The 22,847-nt window shown below is 38.0% G+C and overlaps 1 protein-coding gene across 1 annotated transcript in view; it reads left to right on the top strand.

Moving 5' to 3' along the window:
* Positions 1-22,847, top strand: part of BPTF (bromodomain PHD finger transcription factor) — a 141,903-nt gene that overhangs the window by 34,955 nt on the left and 84,101 nt on the right. The window contains 4 exon segments of the mRNA XM_046677260.1: positions 5,533-6,355; positions 12,958-13,181; positions 19,732-19,938; positions 20,489-20,677. Coding sequence (XP_046533216.1) covers positions 5,533-6,355; positions 12,958-13,181; positions 19,732-19,938; positions 20,489-20,677 — 1,443 coding nt within the window.

The raw sequence follows: 22,847 nt of genomic DNA, 5'->3' as shown, positions 1-22,847 counted from the left end.
GTCTTAGACCTATTGAATCAGAAGCTGTTTTAATCAGATCAGCTCTCCAGGTGATTCTGCTGCACAAAGTTTGAGGACCACTGTTCTAGGATTTCTCACTATAGTCCTCTGTTTACATAGTGAGGAGTAAAAACATATTTCTAACACCTGCAAATAATGTAAAGACATCATTTTCTTGTGTAATTGCTTGCGCTAGCACTTCAGAACTACTAGTTCTTTCAATAAATATTTAAGTACTTTACTGTGTGCCAGCCACTATTCACAGCAACAAGCAACATAGACAATGCTCCCTGTCCTTAAGGAGATTACATTCTAGTAGAGATGTTGACTACTATATAAGCCATCCATAAGCAAGAGATAAAACTTTGCATGATTTCATAGATAAAACTGTTTTGCATGATTTAAGGTTGTTTATCCTTTTGTAGCGATTTTTTTGTTTTTGTTGTTTTTTGGTATTTTTGTTGTTAAGATTAATCCATGATAACATATGTAGCCCTAATTATCAAAACTACTCTATAGAATTCTGTCAAATGAGTGTTCCACAATTTAACTATTCTCCTGTTGATGCACACTTTGGTTGTTTCCAGCTTGGTTAACTGATTGTTTGTATTTACAGATAATATTGAATGTTCTGCATATGTGTAAGGACAGTTTGCCTTGAAAGGTGTTTTTCCAACTGTGGGCTGCAACTAGCATGTTATAAAAGCAGAAAGAGAATAGAATGTTTTAGAATAGGATAGAAGAGAAGATTTTAGTATAAGGCATGTAGAAAAGTAATGTGCAGTTTTTGTTTTAGGTATATGTATACTGGATTGAGATGTACAATGTATTTTTTACTTCGGATCACGGGCAAAAAGTTTGCACACTGCTCTCTCTAGGTTATATGCACAATGTTAACCTGACTATTACTACATTGCTCTCCATGGTAGTGGTACTAGTTTACAGTCGCACTGGTATACTGGTGTTTCTGTTGTTCTCTGTTCTTCCCAGAAGTTTGGTTGAACTTTGAAATTTTTGTCCATTGATGAATATTAAACAGTATCTCATTGTGGTTTTACTTTGCCTTTTCCTGATAACTAGTGAGGTTGACTTTAATCCTTTTTTAGGAGCTGGCCCAGTTCGTAGAGGTTAAGTCCGCATGTTCTGCTTTGGCGGCCCGGGGTTTGCCGGTTCAGATCCCGGGTGCGGACATGACATCGCTTGGCACGCCATGCTGTGGTAGGCGTCCCACATATAAAGTAGAGGAAGATGGCCACGGATGTTAGCTCAGGGCCAGTCTTCCTCAGCAAAGGAGGAGGATTGGCAGGAGATGTTAGCCCACGGCTAATCTTCCTCAAAAAGAAATCCTTTTTTATAATACAAGAAAGTTAATATAATTTATCTGCTAGGTATTAGATCAGTGTTGAAAATGGTAGTGAGCATAATCCTCGATGGCATATTATAAATACATTTCTGTGAATAGTTGAAATGACTCAACTTGCTAATACTAATGATTGACAGTTGAGGGGCTTTAGTGGTTTAATTTTATGAATTTTCTCTTTGTACACTGTAATCTGTGCTCAGTTCTGTAAATCTGAATCTTTGAATTTGGCATTATTATCTTATATTTGTATTCATACAAGACCATCAGTAGCCATTAGTAGCATCATTTTATTGATTTGAATGTTAATATTTTTATGTTTGCATAGATATCTGCCCAATATGTTTCTTCTAAAGTATTATCATAAAAATATATACATCTGATATTAAAAAATATAAAAAGGTAAAAAAAATTAGTCTTTCATTTCCTGTCTCCCAGTCCTCCTCCCCAGAAGCAACTACTTTAAAAAGATTATCTGACCTCTTAAACATATATATTGTATCATTGCCCCCTTTTCTTTTTTTGGGGGGGTTTCTAATTTCTCTTCTCAAATGACATTCTATTCATTGTTCTGTAGCTGGCTTTTTCCTCCACTTAATAATATATCTTTAAGATTTTTCGTTTCAGCACATATGAATTTTATTTTATTCTTTTCAACTGCTAGGTTGGATTCCACTGTGTAGACGTATCATAATTCATAATTCATTTAAGTATTGGTGTATATTTAGGTTAAAAGTGGAAACAACCCACAAAACTTCAGCTTTTGTTACTGTTACATTAAATATTTTTGTACTTACTTAAATGCATGTGTATATATATCTGCATGGTAAATTCCAGGAGATAGAATTGCTGGGTCGAAGGGATGTGCATTCAGATAGATTTTTGCCAAATTGGCTTCTAAAAAATTGACCCAATAATTCTTCAGAGTGAACTGCCCAGTATTTAATGTCAGCTTTCACAAGTGCTCCCATTGTTCAGTCTGTATGTAGTCATAGTTTGAATTGAAGCTGTTTTGTGGTGTCCAGCTAGATAATATAGAATGTAAAATTTATGGATATCTTTTTCCTTTCTTCCTTTTACATGTAAAACTAACAGGAAACCAACAGATTAGCTTAATATAAAACGAAATGAACTGTTAGAAATCAGAATATTATCATGGTTATCCAGAATCTTTCAGAATGTATGAAAGCTGATACTTTAAAATTAGACATTAAATTAAATTAGACAACATTTCTGTTACTGCCTTACAAAACAGTACTATCAGCAGGGTTTTTTTTTTAACATTAACTGCTCTCATTGATAAATGCTTTAAATAACAATTTACTGTGTTTCTTATTAGAAAAAGCCTACTGTATACAGTGTCATACACTGTTTTAATCAGTACTCTTTTATTTGTAAGTGACAGAAAAGTAACATGTTCACTTTAGCAAAAGAGGAATGGTTTTGTTTCTGTAACTGGGAAATTCAAAGCACAGGTTCCACCACGATTCACGAGTCATCAGTACTTATTTCTCACTTCTGCTTCTCTCTCTCATCCTCGTCCCTTCTTCCAGGAGGGAGGTAAAGGTGGGTTCGCCACAGACAGCTTCTGGCCACCTTCATGGAAAGGAAAGCTTCAGAGCACTTGTCACTCAACATCTGAATATAAAACCCCAGGCGAAGACTCTAGCTGGCCTTCCTGGGTCATTCTCCAGGCCAGTGGTCAGGAGATGGAACACTGCGACTGGGGGGCCCCCTCAGAATCACATGGCACGAGGGAAGGGAAATTCTCTAAACAGAATGATGCTGGGCACATGCTTACGATAAAATAAATACGCTGAATTTTTCTTGGCATAAGAGTTGAGTGTTCAGCTGGGGAGATGGAGTGGATACCATAAAAAGGTAAATTATAATATAAAGTAACATATAGTTCAAACAAAGCTGCAAGAATTCGGAATAGCCTAGGGGAGTTAGAATAATCTTTTGGAGGAAATGGTGCCAGCATTAAAACTCAAGGTGGTGGTGGTATATTCCACAACAGTTGATTTCTTTTTTCATAAGGTCACTTTTATCTATCTTTTTTTTGTTCTCATAGTCGGGCTCTGAATTCAGGTTTTTATCTTCTGTGTAGTTGCAGAAGATGCTCTGCCTCCGATCTGTTTCCCCAGTCTATTCATTCTTTACACTGATGCCAGAGAAGTCTTTCTGGAACATTCTCTTCCTATTCCTGCCCTGCTCAGAAAACCTGTAACAAACCCTCATTACTGCCAGAATAGAGTACTGTACAAATTCCTAAACCTAATACTTCAGGAGCTCTGCATTGTGGTCCTAGAACTGCTTTTCCAGCCTTTCCTTCTGTAGTGGTTTTCATGGACTCTTTTTTTTTCTCCCCCAAGCTCCAGTACATAGTTACATATCCTAGTTGCAGGTCATTCTAGCTCTTCTGTGTGTGGTGCTGCAACAGCACGGCCTAAAGAGCGGTATGTAGGTCCGTGCCCAGAATCCGAACCGGTGACCCCTGGGCCACCAGAGCAGAGCATGGAAACCCAACCACTTGGCCACAGGGCCGGCCCCTCTTGGACTCCTTTGACAGTGCTTTGCATGAACAGCTGAGCGGAACACAGGGATTGTTTGTATCGGCAGTTTGTCTCCTTTGCTGACTTGTGTTTCTTCTACTCTTATTTGAGGGTATTCCCCTAGGTTCAGTCTTCCCGTTTATTCCTTTTTTCCTTTCTCTCATTTATACTTATGGGGGTGAGTCCCAAATAATTTCCAAAAGACAGTGAAATGGCCTGGATTACCCGTCTCGATGCTTACTCACGGCCATTCTTTGCTTTGCTTGAGTCTGTGGGGACTGCGTCTGTGTAGATGGTAGCACTCCGCGAAGTCTGCTGAGATGGAGGAGGCTTCTTGCTTGCTGTGTAGGCTCCCCAGCAGTGTCTGGCCCAGAGTGATCCCTTGGACGTTTTTCTGCAGAAAGTCATGGGTATATTCTTATTTGCAAAATCTGCTTTCCAGTGAATGGATATTGGGGGTGCATTGTATAAAATAAAAGGTCTTGACCTTTTAATATTCTTTGGCATACTTTGTTCTCCTGGGACCAAGTACCCTTTTAGTTTGTGGATAATAAGAGTAAGCTGGAGCTGAGGAGGGCAAGGACTTGGGGCAGGAGGAGGCCGTTAAGAGGGTATCAGCAACTCAAAATCTTGGTTTATGAAACTTAACTGTATAAAAATGAATTGAATGCTAATTGTCTCATTAAAATTATTTCTGATGTTTAAAAATACATTTCCTATTCTGTAAACATCACTGGAAAGTGTAACAACAATAATACAGGCACAGCAGTTTAGGAAAAACTTGTTCCTTTCAACAAGTTTTCTTACTTACACAGCAGGGCCAATCATATACCTCATAGACTCGTTGAGAGGATTAAATGAGACCTGTATGCTTGTTACAGAACTGAGCTCTCAAGTGCTATATGTTGGTACATTTATATACGCATGTATGTATTCCTGGACATCACATCTCATAAATTGGGGAACAAGTGCCTGAAGTTGCTTAACTGACGGCTGAAGAATATAGTGCCGTCTGTTTCGTAGGTGAGCCCTCTCTTTTTCTCTCCCAGTTGAAACCCTACTTCTCTTCTCTCTTCCTTCTTCCTCCTTCCTTTCTGCTCAGCCCTACCCTTGTGCTTCACTGTGGAACTCCCCGTTACGTGGCTCTCAGGAAGTCCTTCTGGCAGAGGAAAAGGGGTGCTACCTCAGAGCGCTTCCTGTCTGGTCGTTGAGAGGCGTTCCTGCGTTGCAGCTGACGCAGTGTGAGCCTGTTATCTTACGTGGAGGTGTTTTTCTCACTTAGGTTCTTGTTAGATCTTTCACAAATGCACTGTTACTTTTTATCGTGGTTACCTGTAAACCAGTTAACCCCTCTAGGTAACTGAGAGGTGATCATAATTTAAAATAGTTTACTTCCAGTCTGGAATATAATGGGAAAACTTTGAATTTAGATTTTCTATAGACTTAAAAATTAGACTTAAATCATTGCTTCTTCTTATTATTTTAACTTGACAGTTATTAGGAAAATGAAAGTGCACTTATCTATTTTTGAGGTATATGTCCAAATAGAAAAAACTGGACTCTTAGTTTGTAGAAATGATGTATTGATTTGTAATAATACTATTTCTTTATTTACAGGTAGGCGAAAACCGAGAGTACATCGGCCTCGTTCTCCAATATTGGAAGAAAAAGACATCCCACCCCTTGAATTTCCCAAGTCCTCTGAGGATTTAATGGTGCCTAATGAGCATATAATGAATGTTATTGCCATTTATGAGGTCCTGCGGAACTTTGGCACTGTTTTAAGGTTATCTCCTTTTCGCTTTGAGGATTTTTGTGCAGCTCTGGTGAGTCAAGAGCAGTGCACACTTATGGCGGAGATGCACGTTGTGCTTTTGAAAGCAGTTTTGCGTGAAGAAGACACTTCCAATACTACCTTTGGACCTGCTGATCTGAAAGACAGCGTGAATTCCACGCTGTATTTCATAGATGGGATGACGTGGCCGGAGGTGCTGCGCGTGTACTGTGAGAGTGACAAGGAGTACCATCACGTTCTTCCTTACCAGGAAGCAGAGGACTACCCTTATGGACCAGTGGAGAACAAAATCAAAGTTCTGCAGTTCTTAGTCGATCAGTTTCTTACCACAAATATTGCTCGTGAGGAATTGATGTCTGAAGGGGTGATCCAGTATGACGACCACTGTAGGGTTTGTCACAAACTTGGGGATTTGCTTTGCTGTGAGACCTGTTCAGCAGTATACCATTTGGAATGTGTGAAACCACCTCTTGAGGAGGTGCCCGAGGATGAATGGCAGTGTGAAGTCTGTGTAGCACATAAGGTGCCTGGGGTGACTGACTGTGTTGCTGAAATCCAAAAAAACAAACCGTATATTCGACATGAACCTATTGGATATGACAGAAGTAGGAGGAAATACTGGTTCTTAAACCGAAGACTCATAATGTAAGTAAATCTGGTCTTAATTTTGGTACATATTAAAGCTAAGCCAGTTTCCTTTGTGACTGATGTGGCAGAGCTATGTTGTGCTGTAAACCTCTGTGATTTGATAATGGGGTACTGTCCACCTGCACTTTGGTGTTGGGATTTTCTTGCTTCTCTTTTTAGTTTTACTATATCTGTGTGTAAAATGGAGCAGCAAGAACAAACCAACTGTCTAAGGAAAGATCAGTTCTGCCATTGTTGGTTGCACTCTCCCAAGAAAAGAGAAGCCCATCAGACTCGTGTCTATGGTTTGGCTTCAGCTTCCCTGAGGGCTTTCACGAGGCTCTTCCAGGCCAGTCAGTGGGAAGGTCAGGACGCCGTCTGGGAAAGCAGAGGTTTACCTCATTCAGGGTGTTGGGCAGGGTTGTGATGTGGACTTGGTTTTGGACATCCTATAGAAATATGGTCAGAGGGAGTGGGCTGTTTCATTTTTTCAGCTTCTGAAGTCTTCAAAGCCTTCTCCCAGCTCTCAGAATTAGGGCAAATCAGAAAATCTGTGATGGGATGAAATGAATGTCAGAGCAGGGCATGGAGAAGAGAGCAGGAACTGCATTAGCACGTGGTCAGGCCAAGCCACGTGGGAATGAGTGTGTGAGCCAGGCTCACCCTTAGTTTATACAGATGGTACAGAGTAAGCAGAGATCTTCAGAATTTTGTGCAGTTGTCATCTTGTAGTGTTGCTGTTGAGAAGTCTGAATCCATTCTTTGTAAATGACTGGTTTGAACTTATCTAGAAGCTTATAGGATCTTCTCTTTGCCTCCAGTGTTCTGCAGTTGTAGGGTGGTAGGACCTCGTGTGGGTCAGTTGTCGTGCACTGGGTGTTGCTGGGCACTTTCAGTCTGGCAGCTGAGTCCTTCAGTTCTGAGAACTTTGAGGACTTTCTCCTCTCCTTTTCCCCGTTGTATTGATCTTGAGCGATTTTATTGAACGTTGGACTTCCTGTTTTGGTCCTCTGATTTTCTTATCTTTTCTCTCCAGTTTTCCTCTTTGTCTTTTCCCCTCTTTGGGGTGTGTGTGCCTGTATGTATGTATGTGTACGTGTGTGTTGCTTAATTTTTCTGGACTTCCTTATCTTAGTCTTCTAGCACTTCCATTTAGTTTTTCTTTTCTGCTCTTTTGTTCCTAGAATCATCTTCCTTTTTTAAAAAAAAAAAAACAAAATAAACTTCTGTTTTTGTTTCGTGGATATAATATTTTCTCTTTTCTAAGGATATTAGTGATAGATTTTTGTGTTTTTTCTCCTCTGTGCATAGGCTCTGTTTCTTCTAAGTTGTTCCTTCCCGGTTATTTTTATCTGTCTTTTCCATCCTGAGATGTCTATTAATCCTAATTTTCTGCTCCTGACTACACTGAGGGATCATACAGCTGACTGGAAGCCCTGGGCAAGTGGGTAGGCCTTATCAATTTCAAGCTTAACCATAGGGTGATTATCTTAATTTGTTTTATTGGGAATCCCTGATGTCACTATCTTTAGTCCTTCCTCTTGAGCTGGTCACATGGCCCAGAGAGGCCTTTTCTGGTGTCCTCCTTGGAGCCTGCACTCCGGCGGGCTGAGTGGTGGAAGCAGCTGCATTTACTGTGCATACGGCATTTCCTGTGTGTATAGCCTCGCAGAGCCTTGGTTGCTTTGCAGTACGTTTGTTCACACCTGCGCCTGGTGTCCCGGGTCCAGAGAACCTCACTTTTATCTCCTTGAAGAGACTAACCTTGGGTGGCTTGAAGAGGACAGGCGGGCTGGGGTCTGCTCCTCAGACAGCCCTCGGGCAGTTCTCTGTGCTGGTGCCCTCCTCTCCAGCGCCTTCCGAGGAGCAACTGTTGGTTCTTGATGTCACCCTTGCGCTTTGGGAGTGGGCTTTCTTGGCTCTGCTGAGAAAGGTAGCGCTTGTCCATTTGTTTTCCTGCTTCCGAAACTTTTTGCTGTCACTTTTCTTTTCCCTATCTTTGTGAGTTTATATCTTTAAAAATATTTCTTTAGCGTAGTTTTAAGAGGGTTTCGGGAGGGAGTAAAATGAGATGTGTGAATTCAGTCTATCACCTTAATCCAGGAACCAATAGGAGAAACAGTATATAAAGTTTTAAAATGTGTATTTCGTGCCTTTTGGGTTGGGTCAGTTATTTTTTAGAATCTATAATTTTTGTCTTGCCCACATACCCCCCAAATATCTGGCCACGGTGTTTTCTCATGCTCTCTTTTTGACGTCTTGCTGTGGAGGTGCTAGCATGGAAACTTTTGTTGGCAAGTTTACTACAAATGGTGAATTAACTGCAGCCATGTTTTGGTTTGAAGTTTAATGCTGTAAAGGCATTTTTAGAAAATATAAAATAAGTGGCGTTCCCAAAAAGTTCTGCTTCCTGATAAATCAGTATTAGTTTTAAAACAACACTCAGGCTAGCGGGAGAGAACTCCTTTTGAGTGTAGTTAAATAAGTACAAACCTTTGAAATTACATGAGTCAAAGAACTTAAGAAGTTACCTTTCAAGCACCTGTGGATGGCTTTATGATACATTATTGATAAAGTGAAGTAATCTACTTTTCTAAGTTGAACAGCAAAATTCTTTGTATGTGTGGCAATGAAACTATTGATTTAAATTTATTTGCTTTGAAAGCTTTAATCATAGTCCTTCAAATTGCTTTTCTTTTCTTTTCTTTTTTGTGAGGAAGATTGTCACTGAGCTAACATCTATGCCAGTCTTCCTCTATTTTATGTGGGATGCCACCACAGCGTGGCTTGACAAGCAGTGCTGGGTCCGTGCCCAGGATCCAAACCTGCAAACTCTGTGGTGCTGAAGCAGAGCATGCAAACTTCACCACTATTCCACTGAGCTGGTCTCTCAAATTGTCTTTCTTAATGCATAGTAAAGTACACAAAATTTAGTGAAGATTTCAGACAAATCAGGATATTTTTTCATGCTGTGACATTTTGACTATTTTCTATGTAGAGTCAAATACAAAACTTTAAATAGCATTTTTAGTGATAACTAAATCTGAAAGATTTTACGTCTTTCATTGAAGTTAGGTTGAAACAGTTCCAGTTTAAGTGCCCCCTTGTGGTAGATTGTATGTGGCCTCTTGGTGAAAGTTTTGAAGCCCTGTAAATTGCTCAGTTGACAGTATGTGGAGATTTGGTATATTTTCTCCCTGGAAGCCCGTAAGCTTAAAATGATGAATCAGTGGACCTATTGCCCAAAGTCTGGGGCAGTGAACAGTTTTTAAGTGTAATGGCAGTAGTTTATAGAAATTAAGTTTTTCCATTGTTGCTTTTGTTTAATATGCATTTAAAAATGTTATTTGTATAGGTTAGTGAAGCATATAATAAAGGAAAGGTTCTTAGACGTGAGTTTATAGTCTACCCAAGGAGCCGTGATACATATTCAGCAAACAACTTAGAGATCAGTTTTATTCTAATGTATAAGAAGACCAATCTTTCTTAAATATTGCATTTCATTCTGTCAATCCTTTGCTTTGAAATTGAGACCTTTAGTAAAACAGGAATTGCCAAATTAGATTAGTACTTTTCCTGTCACTTTCCATTCTGAATAAAATTACCTTGATCACATTTTGAAACTGTGTAAAGTTATACTTTTTAACCTATACAACTTTCCACCCCTGCTTTCCTGTAACAGCTATAGCCACCTATTTACTTGCTGGCTTAGTTGCCAGCAGGCCTGTGTCTGTAACCCTTCTGCTCATGTCCAGTTCTGTATGTCCAGCAGCCTCCTGGACGTGTCCACGTAGTAGGCACCTCAAGTGCAAAATGTCTAAAACTGAACTCATTACTTCCCCCATTATCTACCCTTATCCAGTGTTCCCACTTAGTAAATGGGATCGCCATCCTACCAACTTCTCAAGCTAGACGCCTGGGAGTAGTCTTTTGTCCTTTATTGTTTGTTATACCTTTTAATTACGTCTTAAATATTGAATCAATTTCTCTCCATTCTCACTGTCTCTACCATGATACAAGCCAACATCATCTTGTTAGACTAGTTTAGTAGCCTCAAACTTGCCTGTATATAATTCCCCATTCCCTAATTCTATTCTGTGTTCCATGGCTGGATGATTTTTTAAAACATCAGTTCTGATCAGGGCTCCTTTTGCCCCAAGTTAAAAAACCTTTCAATTACTTCCATTTGTTCTTAACACAAAGTTCAAGCTTTTTTGTTGTTGTTTGTTTTTTTGTTTTTTTTGTTTTTTTGAGGAAGATTGGCCCTGAGCTAACATCTGTTGCCAGTCTTCCTCTATTTTGTATACGGGAGGCTGCCGCAGTGTGACTTGATAAGTGGTGCATAGGTCTGCACCCAGGATCCAAACCCATAGACCCCAGACTGCTGCAGCCGAGTGCACAACCTTAACCACTACGCCACCAGGCTGGCCACAAAGTTCAAATTCTTTAACACGGGTCCCTAACTTTGTACATTTAATTCTCTTGCTTGCCACCACCCAAAACAGATAAAAAGCAAAGTAAAACACCCCAAAACTTTTTGGCTAACTTACCCTTCGAGCCTCCGCCTATTTATTCCATTTGCTAGGACTTTCTTCCCCTGGACCACTCTCCTGCTTGCCCCCTGAAACACTTCCACTTTTTTGTTTTTACATCCATCCCACTTGTAATTATTTATTTTAAGGTAGATATCACATACGTAGTATGATGAGGAAAATAATAGCAACTCTGCATATTGCACCCACTAGATGCTGGCACTGCTCTAGGCACTTACGTATTTTAACTTATTTAATCCTTACAACAGCGTTTTGATATAAGTACTGTCATCCCATTTTTCAGAGGGAGAAGTTGAGGCGTAGAGAGGTTGAGTAGTTTGTCCAGTACCACGTATCTATCTAGTAAGCTTTTCATTAATCTTTTTGTTTAGAGGACTCAGACATCTTTCACATTATAAATTTTAATTAAGACCGTTGTCATCACTCAGTCATAAGAGGTCACTGGAAATACCCATTATAGAGTGAAATCTAGAGCAGATTAAAAAAAGGTGATTTTCAGAAATCTTTGTAAAAAGCTTCTAACAGAGAAATATACTAATCTTATATGTCAGCAGATGCTGGTTTGGAAGAGCAAAGCTAGATAACAGGGACTCTTTTTTTTTTCTTTAAAATTTTTGATAATTTTGATATCCTTTTATTTTTCCACAACTTACTATATCCCTTCTTTCTTTAGAATTAGTGAGTGACTAATTCCTGGAATTCTTCTAAGTTTTTATTTGTTTACTACCTTAGTAGTAATAATAATATTTTGTATTTATTGATCACTAATGATGTGCCCAGGCACCATAATAGGTGCCTTATTTTAGTACCTTGAATTCTTACAGTGGTCCTGAAGACTGTTATCCCCATTTTACCAGTTAGGTAAATAAAATAGCTCAGAGAAGTTGTGTTTGTCCATGCTCCCATATCTCATAAGTGACTGAGTCCACTTGAAGTCAGATCTTTCTTGGGGCCAGCCCCACGGGCGAGTGGTTAAGTTCGTGCTCTCTGCTTTGGCAGCCCAGCAATCAGCGGCCCAGGGTTTTGCTGGTTCGGATCCTGGGTGTGGACATGGCACCACTGCTTGGGCCACATTGAGGTGGCATCCCACATACCACAACTAGAAGGACCCACAACTAAAATACACAACTACGTACTGGGGGATTTGGGGAGAAAAAGCAGGAACAAAAAAAAGATTGGCAACAGTTGTTAGCTCAGGTGCCAATCTTTAAAAAAATAAAATAAAGTCAGATCTTTCTTAAAGCCCAGTTCTTTCAGCTCCATGAGTTTGCCTTTGAGTAGACAAGAAAGTTAGACTCTTTCTCGTCAGGTACCTGAATTCCTTTTGAATGAGAGAAGAAATACTATTACATGTGTTTCTCTAGGTCTGGTCCTAGATGTTAATATGCCTTGTGTGTTTAGTTAGTGACCGTCCCTATTGAAGTCTCCATCTCTGTTGCAAATGAATGGAACCTTCAGAGAGATTTAAGCAGGGAAGGAAGCTGCTTCTCTTCTCTCCAGTTTGAGCTCTGATTGTCCATAAGAAAAGAAGAGAGAGGAGACCTTATCACTCAATTGAGATGACTCCTCCGAGCATCAGAATTTAGAGCATTTGCACCATTTTGATGGAGATGTTTCTAAACTCTACTGTGATACCAACCTGCCCCTGACCTGCCAAGTGTATAACATAGTTTAAGTATTTCTGGTTGAAATTCTGCTTATCGTGTGGTTACAGTGATGATGCTAAAGTCAGTTGAGGTACAGCCAAGACTGTCCTTTCCGAGGCGCTCACACTCTGAGCCTCGAGGTCCTGTTTCTGGACGTCGTGTTGTTAGTCTTTGCTGCTGTGTTGACTCCTCTCTCTCCACTACTCCTTGCACATTATTTTATGCTAAGCTGCTGTGGCCTAGGATATCAAAATAATTAGAGGCTGCTGAAATAAAATGAGTAAGCCTTGAGGGGATCTCTTGAGCAAATTATTGAGCTTTCGCGCACAGACTTTGTGTTACATATTTTAACTTTCAGCGGATAGATGAAATTGTCAGATAAGTACCAACATAGAAAATGTTTTTGTACTTTTTTAAACAGAGAAGAAGATACAGAAAACGAAAATGAAAAGAAAATTTGGTACTACAGCACAAAAGTTCAGCTTGCAGAATTAATTGACTGTCTAGACAAAGATTACTGGGAAGCAGAACTCTGCAAAATTCTGGAAGAAATGCGTGAAGAAATCCACCGGCACATGGACATAACTGAAGACCTGACCAATAAAGCTCGGGGCAGTAACAAATCCTTTCTGGCGGCAGCTAATGGTGAGAGGGAAATTTTACTTTTGTTAAAGTGGAGATAAACTCTTGGCATGAAATCAGTACAAAACTTGAAAATAGGTTAAAATTTTCAAGTATGTATATTTTATTTTAATTCTCTATTTCATTTTTGCAAGAGAGCCTTGTTCATCTCAATATAAATCAGAGATGCCATACCTTTTGGCATTTTGTGTCTTGTCTTGGTCATTAGTAATAGCCCCCAAATTGTTGATTTCTTTAATTCAAGTATCTTATTAAACCTTTTTGCAAGTCCTGTTTTTAATTATGGGAAATAATATTCTTTTTAAATTTACACTTTGCTTTTTTTTAAATAAAACTTGTAATTTTAGAATAGTTTTAGAGTTACAGAAAAGTTGCCAGGATAGTACAGAGGGTTCCATATACCCGTACCAAATTTCCCCTATTATTCAAGTCTTACATTATGGTGTACTGCCTTCATAACTAATGAACCAATATTGATACGTTGTAATTAACTTAAGTCTATACTTTTTACAGATTTGCTGGTCTTTTTAAATGTCCTTTTTGTGTCTCATGATCCCATCCAGGTACCACAGTACATTTAGTCATCATGTCTTTTTAGGTTCCTCTACACTGTCACAGTTTCTCAGACTTTCCTTATTTTTGATGACCTTGACACTTTTGAGCAGTACCAGTCAGGTGTTTGGTAGAATGCACTCAGTTAGGATTTGTCTCATGTTCTTTGTGTAGTTAGCCTAGGGTTGTGGATTTGGGGAAGGAAGACCACGGAGGTGAAGTGCCATCCTCACCATCGTACGAAGAGTACTTGCTGTCAGCCTGACTTATCACTAATGATGTTGACCTTGATCACCTAGTGGAGGGTAGTTTTTGTCAGGTTTCTCCAGTGTAAAATTACCTCTCCCACCCGTACTGTGCTTTTGGGAGGAAAGTCACTGTGCACAGCCCACGCTTAGGAGGTGGGGAGTTACACTCCACCTCCTTGAGGGAGCAGTTAGCCACGTATACTGTCTGGGATTTTTCTGCGCAGGAGATTTGTCTTGTCTCCATTTGTTTATTCAGTCATTTATTTATATCAGTATAATTATGGGTATTTATTTTATACTTTGGGTTATAATTCAATACTCCTTATTTATTTTATTGCTCAACTTTTTGCTTTTTAAAAATTCTTTGCCTTTTAAAAGATAATAAATACGTATGATATCTTTTTAAAGCTTAAATAGTACAATAGAGTATGCAGTGAAAGGTGAGTCTCTCTCCTTTATAATCCCATTTCACTTTCCTTTTTCCAGAGACAACCAGTATTGCCATTTTTAAAATCCTACCAGATATACTCTGTGCATCTTTAATAATTATCACCTGTGATTTCTAATGGTACCTTTTAATCTTAACTTAGATGAAATGATTAGGTAAGATTCTGGAAGTACACTTTGCCTTGTTCTGCTCCTTTGCATACATTAGCTGCTATACACATTAATCCTATTAATTTTCCCCATTCTCCATTTACTGAAAAATTTCCCCATTCTCCATTTGCTTAAAAATAGTGTGTATAATTAATAAATATATTTAGTTCAACTGTATCCAAACCTTTACTTACATACTCTGTATCAATGTTCTCTTGAATTCATGCATATTTTTGGAGAATAATAATCATGCTGTCATACATAAATGGTTGTGGCACACAAATATACTTTGTCTTGAGAAACAGGCAGACTTACTTGCCAAGGATTGTATTTATTCATATCTGGTATTTTGAAGTATTTTTCTAGTAGATCTGTTTAGAAAAATATGTAACTTTTTCCTCAGATAAGTTTCACTCATCAGAATTCTTTGGGGAGGTCAACAGTTGCAGGAAAATAATCCCCTTCTCACTCCCTTCCCTACATACTAGAGATCAAATAATAGGAAGTTTTATTAATTTCAGTCAGGTTGCTTCCCCTCATAATTTCCTTTCATGAATCATGGCACTCTTTTGACAAATTGAAAAATCCCTTTTTACTCTCTTGAATTCCCAGCTTTTAGTACAATAATAAAGGATCATGTCCAGTCCCCTAAAAAGCAATATGAAGTGTGTTATCAAGTAGGTTGAATTAGAAATGTTTTCCAGAGTAAACTTGTCTGTATACAAAATTGTACACATAATATCATCTTAATTAAATAAGAAAACCAAATTGGAATGGATAATCAAAATGTTTAGTGGTCTGATTTGAGGGGGGGACTGTAAAAAACAAAAAATGTCTGTCATAGAAGAATTGGTTAATTCCATGTGGATTATCATGTGATAGAACATGATATGTTGGAGAATTACATAAGGTACCATGCAAAAACACTACCTGGGCCCTTGAGGTACTTAAATTCTCTTCCTCTAAATAACCAACTGAATAAATGGACCAGCTTTTATCATTAAAAAATAATCAATTTGAGGGGCCGGCCCAGTGGCCGAGTGGTTAAGTTCACGTGCTCTGCTGCAGGCGGCCCAGTGTTTCGTCAGTTCGGATCCTGGGTGTGGACATGGCACCACTCATCAAGCCATGCTGAGGTGGCATCCCACATGCCACAACTAGAAGGACCCACAACTGAGAATATACAACTATGTACCGGGGGGCTTTGGGGAGAAAAAGGAAAAAAAAATAAAATCTTAAAAATATAAAATAATCAATTTGAGCCAGCCCTGATGGCCTAGTGGTTAAAGTTCAGTGCACTCCACTTCAGTGGCCTGCGTTTGGTTCGGTTCCTGGGCACGGAGCCACACCACTTATCTGTCAGTAGACATGCTGTGGTGGCAGCTCACAGAAGAACTAGAAGGACTTACAACTAGAACGTACAACTATGTACTGGGGCTTGCGGGGGGCGGGAGGGGTTGAGAAAAGAATAAAAATAGTAATAAAATATTCAATTCAAGTAGTAAGATTATAGTTGGTTTCCTTTTTATATTTTTCAAATTTCCTACAATGAGCATGTTATATTTCAGTGTAATTCAGTGTGTAACATACTTTTAAAAATCAGTTAAACCTTTTATAGTAATCAAGAAGAGCAGAGAGAGCTCTGAGCATTAGGCCACACTGTATTCTTAGAAAGTTAGATGGCCAAAACTTGTGTGGTCTGAGACTGCCTTGCAACCTCCAGTTACCCTTTTAATACAATATGAAGTTCATTTAAATAAGGTGAATTGCACCTTGGATTTGATAAGATCCAGACAAAAAGTGACAAGTGTATATTTTTTCTTTTTCTTTTTTTGCTAAGGTGCAACCAACCTGGTACTAGAGGAGGAGGGATTCACAAGAATTGAAAATTGATGGGGAAGAGAAGGGGAAACTAACATTTTTGAGTACCTACTGTGGGCCGGGTGTTCAACTAGATGTTTTACAAGCCTTTAATCCTCCCAGCAACTTTGTAAGCTGTGTGTTGGCAATGAATTAAACATTCAGGTAGAAGAATTCCCCGTTAAACACCGGTCTGCCACCATTGCCTTTATTTGCTGTCTCTGGGAACCAAAATCTTGGCTATGATAGTCAGTTTAGGAACATCCGTCCCAGGTAAATACCCAAAATAATATCTAGTGGTGTACTTTAACTTGGGATTTTATGGGGTGAAAACAACATAAACTGTTGGGGTTCTGAAATAGCTAAGAATAATTTACAATATCATGACAGTAATTTCAGAATCACAGCCTGTCCTAATGACTTAACATTTTTAACCTCCCAAATAGCATAAATCCTTTCAAATTTATAGCCTTCTGGTTTTTATATACATATATGTCCACTTTAGGAAAGTTTAATTTTATTTTTGGTAGTTGAATTTTCTTTTCCTTTTTTTCTTAGTGTTTTATGAAAAATTTCAAATATACAGAAAGGTGGAAAGAACTATACAGTAAACACCCATATGCCTACCATCTAAATTCTACAATTTACTAGGTATTTGTAACTATAAATAGTTCACTGTATATGTTTGTCATATTACCTTTATGGTAATTGTGTTTTATAATGCTTTATTTTGCTTATTTGAGGGAAGTTATTTTTAGAATAAATTTTTCTAAGTAGAGGAGTTTTTAAAATCTGATAGGTTAATTCTTCTGTTTAGTTTTAAAATATTCCTGCAAAATATGGGGTATGATATCTATAGAATAGACATATTTATTGTAGATTAGATACAATCTAAGCTGATTATTTTTTCTTTCATCCTTTAATATTTTTCTCTCCTCCCAACTTTTTTGGTCTGTTTTTCTTATGGCTATTGGTACCATTGTTTTTTGAACCTAAAATAAGCACATATAGACTGATAAATATATGTATACTTGATAGAGGAGGTAAGAAGATAGAATATTTGATATTAGAACCTTTATAGAAAATCAGAGACTTGTGGTCATCCTACCTGTGCTTTTCATCTAATTTACTTGATCTAAACTTAGTATTTATTTATTTTTTAGTGTTGTTTGATTCTCATTAACCGGCACTAGGGAAATTGGGAGGGATGTATAACAGTTTGGTTAGGAAAAGCTGGCAGTTGAAGATCAGGGTGGAGCTGTCTTTGAAACTGAGAAATAATATGGCTCGCAGAAAAGCAGGTAGCTGGTAATTATTGTTTCAAAATAAAAAGTTCTTTAAAAAACAGTGAGATACTTCCATTGGTAAGTTTAGTGTACTTAGCTAGAGTAAATGCGGCTATGGTACATTGGACCTGAAGCAGTATATATAGATAAGCAAAAGATGTGAGGAAATAATGTAAAAAAGCATCCTGGGATGATGATGATGAAGAAGACAGAAAATATGCCAGTTGGAGTTCCTTCCAACTTCCATTTGAAATTGTTTCCTGCAGCTGTCTTAGATGTTCATATAATCATTGGCTCTGAATTCTTAGAGGAATTAGGAGTAGAGCAGGTCAGAGTGTGTGAGGAGTTAACTCCAACCAGCTCAAACTTAGTCACTTTACCGGAAAGGTCAGTATTTTCCAGTGATGACTTTACAAGATTTTTCTAAGCCTAGGAAACATTCTAGATACCTACAATTTAAGAAATATTGACAAAAATGAAGGTAGAGAACATTTAAACAAAGGAAGTATGAACAAGGAAATTCAGAAATCTAAAAAGAAGTACCATGGTACATGGCATTGAAAATGTTTCTTCTTGTTCACAAACAGTGTACTCTAGTTGGTAAATCTATTTCTCGTGGGCTAACAGCTTAGTGATTCTGAAACTACTTCACCATGTGTACTAGAATTGAACAAATAAATAGATATATTGTAGAGAATGAAAACCAAGTTTTTCTTCTCAGAGAAGGAAGTTACAGATGAGCAACAGGGCATTGTTTGAATGAACCACACACACACAGCCCTCGCCCCACCCCGACACAGATAGATACAGAGATAATATATATGTATATATATGTGGGTAAGTACACCTAACATGCATTCCTAGCTCTGTTAGCCAAGCGAGTGTAGCAGCAGTGACACACCAGTAGTAACAAGTATACATAGTGCCCACACCGTGACTTCTAGATATTGTTCTCCAATAAAAAAGAACCAGGACTCCTTAGAGAGATGGTAGATTCTAGGGCTGGGGCGGGGAAAATACAAGGTGAGCCTGGAGCATCTTGTAGTCTGGAATGTAAGGAGGTGATGAATGAATGAATGAATGAGCCGTGTTTAAAGGACACAGGACTTACCTGAAAAAGCTCCCAGTGGCCAAAGTTGGAACAATTTGAGCAATAAAATTTTAAAAAATGATAGTATTGGATCATAATCCAAAGAATATCATTGATGTCCAAGAGTCTGTGCTGAATGGCTTTGGTCTGCACTGTGCTGTGGTCTCAACTGCTTGAGCTGAAAGAGGATTAGAGCCCTTAGGGGTTTAGTGACTTTGAGAACAGTTATGGGACTTCAGAGAGAAATGTTTCCAAATGGTCCTCTGTTTTCTCATTCTACAGTGGAGGCCTGAAGCTTAAGAAGCTTGCCCAGGGTCACCCAGCTAATTCGAGTCAGATCTGCACTAGGTCATGGGTCTCTAGGTTTTGACCACGCTGCCGAGACTGTGGGTCTATGTCAGCTTACAGTTTTTTTCATATGGCAGAGGATATGACAGTAATCTCTATCAAGTGTCAATTTCAAAAGATAGGCTAATTTTTCTTTTTTCAAAAAAAAAGAAAGTAGAGGGACTGGCCTGGTGGCGTAGTGGTTAAGTTCGCAAGCTTTGCTTCAGCAGCCCAGGGTTCACAGGTTCAGATCCCGGGCACAAACCTGTACACCACTCATCAAGCCATGCTGTGGTGGCGTCCCATATGCAAAGTAGAGGAAGATTGGCACAGATGTTAGCTCAGAGCCAATCTTCCTCACACAGCAAAAAAAAAATAGAGCCTATAATTAACATATATTTTCTAGAAGAGAAGATAACCAAATGAGTTGAATTCTCTAATCATCAAAATTTTATTGGTAATCTTGATCCTTATTTCATAGTTCAAATGCTTTTAATGTATTTAATAACTTTATTGAAACTCTTAAGTGACATTTGTAGTAGTTTTACATTTAGTACATATGGAAATGAAATTTTTATTTGTTTTTATTATAGAAGAAATTTTGGAATCCATAAGAGCCAAAAAGGGAGACATTGATATTGTTAAAAGCCTAGAAGACATAGAAAAGGACAAGAATGAGACTGAGAATAACAACTCCAAAGATGCTGAGAAAAGCAGAGAAGAGTTTGAAGACCAGTCCCTTGAAAAAGACAATGACGACAAAACACCAGATGATGATCCTGAGCAAGGAAAATCTGAGGGTAAAACAATTACTTGGTTAAAAGTGATATTTCATCAGTGTTACTTATGAAATCTCCAATTTTACTTGCAAAATGAAAAGGAATCTTTTTTATTACAAACAACTATTTAAATTTACATTCCTAAAGAGGTTAAGATACCCTTCCCTCTTGTAAGATGCATAATCATTGTAATGAGTTTTATGTATTCGCGGGTTTGCTATAATGTTATACTCGTATCTCTATTTATACTTCCTAATAAGATGCCATTTCCCTATGAGGTTTGTTGGTGAAAAATCACTATTTCTATACCAGAATATGCACTTGTGTATGTGATAAAATATGGTCGTTTTTATATTACTTAAACATTCTTAATATATTAAATATTCTTCAGTACTCTTTGGATTGCCTACTGGAAAAATATCCCAGAATTTAATTGCTTCAAAATGGCCATCAAATAAAAGCAGGGGTTTTTTTGGTGATCATTCATTTTTAGTAGTTGATTGAATGTGGCCGTTTATGCTAAAGCAATTTTAAAGATATCTTTAAAGTTTTGTTGTGCATTTTACTGTAGAGCCAACAGAAGTTGGGGATAAAGGTAACTCTGTGTCAGCAAATCTTGGCGACAACACAACAAATGCTTCTTCGGAAGAGACTAGTCCCTCTGAAGGGAGGAGTCCTGTGGGGTGTCTCTCAGAAACCCATGATAGCAGCAACATGGCAGAGAAGAAGGTGACATCTGAGCTCCCCCAGGATGTGCCAGGTCAGAGGGCAGTGTATCAATGCCTCTGTAATGGGGGGAATCCTTCCCTTTTGTAGTAAGAGCTGAATGTCACCTCCAGCCTTAAAATATGTGTTCATTCATGCTGCTTGCTTACGTGAGTGCCATCCCGGATTGCTAAATTTCACCTAACATGTGAAGTTTGACAAATGTTCTTGCAGTTAGTGCTTGAAACTCATCATAATCTTCATGCTTTTTAAAGTTCATATAGCTGTTTTTGTCTAATAGACTTATTTGTATATTTTATCACCAGACCATAGTGGCAGATATTTTGGTTTTGAGTACTTAACATGCTAATGGCTTAGTGTTGAATGATTTGACCATTTCAGTTCTGTATGTACTAACAAATTAATTTCATGTTTGCATGTGCTCATGTAGTTTAATAACATTTCAAACCATAATGTTATGATAGAAAACCATTGTCACAAAACACTTTTTTGCAAGATATATCTTGACATAAAAATATGTTAACTAGTAATTCATATTTTAAGCTTTTTAAAATTAAAATTATACTCGAAGTTATATCACACCGAGAACGTCATTATGCCTTTCCTTTTGCCTTTTTCAAAAATGAAAGAATTTTTGTTGTAGGAGCTATATGTTTTCAAAAAACGAATTAGAAAATTAAGGTGAGCAAAACAAGAAAATTAATGCTGATAATCCCATAAAAAAATCAAGATTTGTAATTAATACCTTGATGGAAATCCTTATTTTTCTCCGTGTGTTTTTTTCCCACGCATTCGTATTTTCAGACTTTCAGTACTGTCGTTGCTACATTTTATGCGAGCCTGTGATTGTGGCGTGTTGTGAAGGAGACAGCACTAGTACTTGGAAGACATGATTCTGGAGCTGCTTTGGCCCCTGAGTTAATGTCATTGAATCTTCCAAGGCCTCAGTGTTCCTGTTTTGTAACCTGAAGGGTTTTGGTAATCAACCGTTCTCGTGGGGACTGCTTTCAAGTGATTGCTTGTAAACAGTTGAGCCATTTCTGAAAACACCCATGTAACATTAGGCTACGTGCGGGGATGTCTGTGTAGGGTCCAAAAGAATCACAACAATAAGCCCAACCTGTTTTGTTCTAATGAGAGACTGGTCACTAAGGTGAAGAAAAGTCTGGAAACTGTGCTGTTTGGTGAAATGAATAAAGAACTAATTTTTTAGCCTAGAGAAGCTACGGGTGGAAATAATGTAATTGTCCTCAAGTCCTTGAGGCGCTGAGGTGCTGGGGGTGGGAGATCAGACTTGTTCTTTGAAGTGTAGGCTATTGAGTCAAGTAGCAATAATAGTGAAGAACATTTTGACCAAATGTTAACAACTTCCTTCAAATTAGAGCTGTTTAGAAAATAGAAGTAATAAATTCCCTTTCACTAGATGCCTTCACTAAATACCTATCAGAGATGATTTCAGTGAGAGTCCTTGTTGAAGGCACTGGAGAAACTCAGAGATCTACAAATCACTTCTATAATTCTATGGTTAGATCTCTCAGTCCTGTCCAGTTAAAATAGTGCATCATTCTGACTTTCACATATTCGTGGTTGAAAGTTTGCAAGTAGAGTACTAGCCCCATTATAATGTGGAAAAAAATTCCATTTTTATTGGAATTATTACATTCTTAGTAAATACTTCTTAAAATATTATTTGTCCTTTTAGATTGATTGCTACTTAATGTATATACTAGTTAGTTGTTTGATTTTTAAACCAAACACAGTTGAGTTAACAACTATGGTTAGATTTTAGCTTTTTTTGTTATTTATTACTAGTTTATTAATTTCTCTGAGATATTCGCTCTTTTGTTATTAGAATGGTTTAAGGGAGAAACTCTTATCCTAGGATCTGATTTGCATTTTTAGAGTGCCCAGCGAAATAATGTGTGTAAAGCACTTAGTGTAGTACCCGCCATAGTAACTGCTTGAGAAATGTTGGATGCTCTTGTTACTGCTGTCTGCAGTCAGTTCTTTGTAAGAGTGAGAAAGCCTAGCGAGAAAAGAATGAGAAAGTGGGTGAGTTGAATTAGACTTGTACTGATAACAGCAGTAGTTAATCAACGTAATTCTTGTAAATGAGATCTCTTGCATTTAAACTTTGCAATTCAAGTGGTTTTTTCATGTATATGTCATGAAAAATTTATTTAGATGAGAACCTGAACAAGAAG

Source organism: Equus quagga, chromosome 11 (genome assembly GCF_021613505.1).
Source record: "Equus quagga isolate Etosha38 chromosome 11, UCLA_HA_Equagga_1.0, whole genome shotgun sequence".
Lineage (NCBI taxonomy): Eukaryota > Metazoa > Chordata > Mammalia > Perissodactyla > Equidae > Equus > Equus quagga.
Note: the sequence above shows the minus strand (reverse complement) of the source record. Positions and strands in the feature narration are given on the sequence as shown.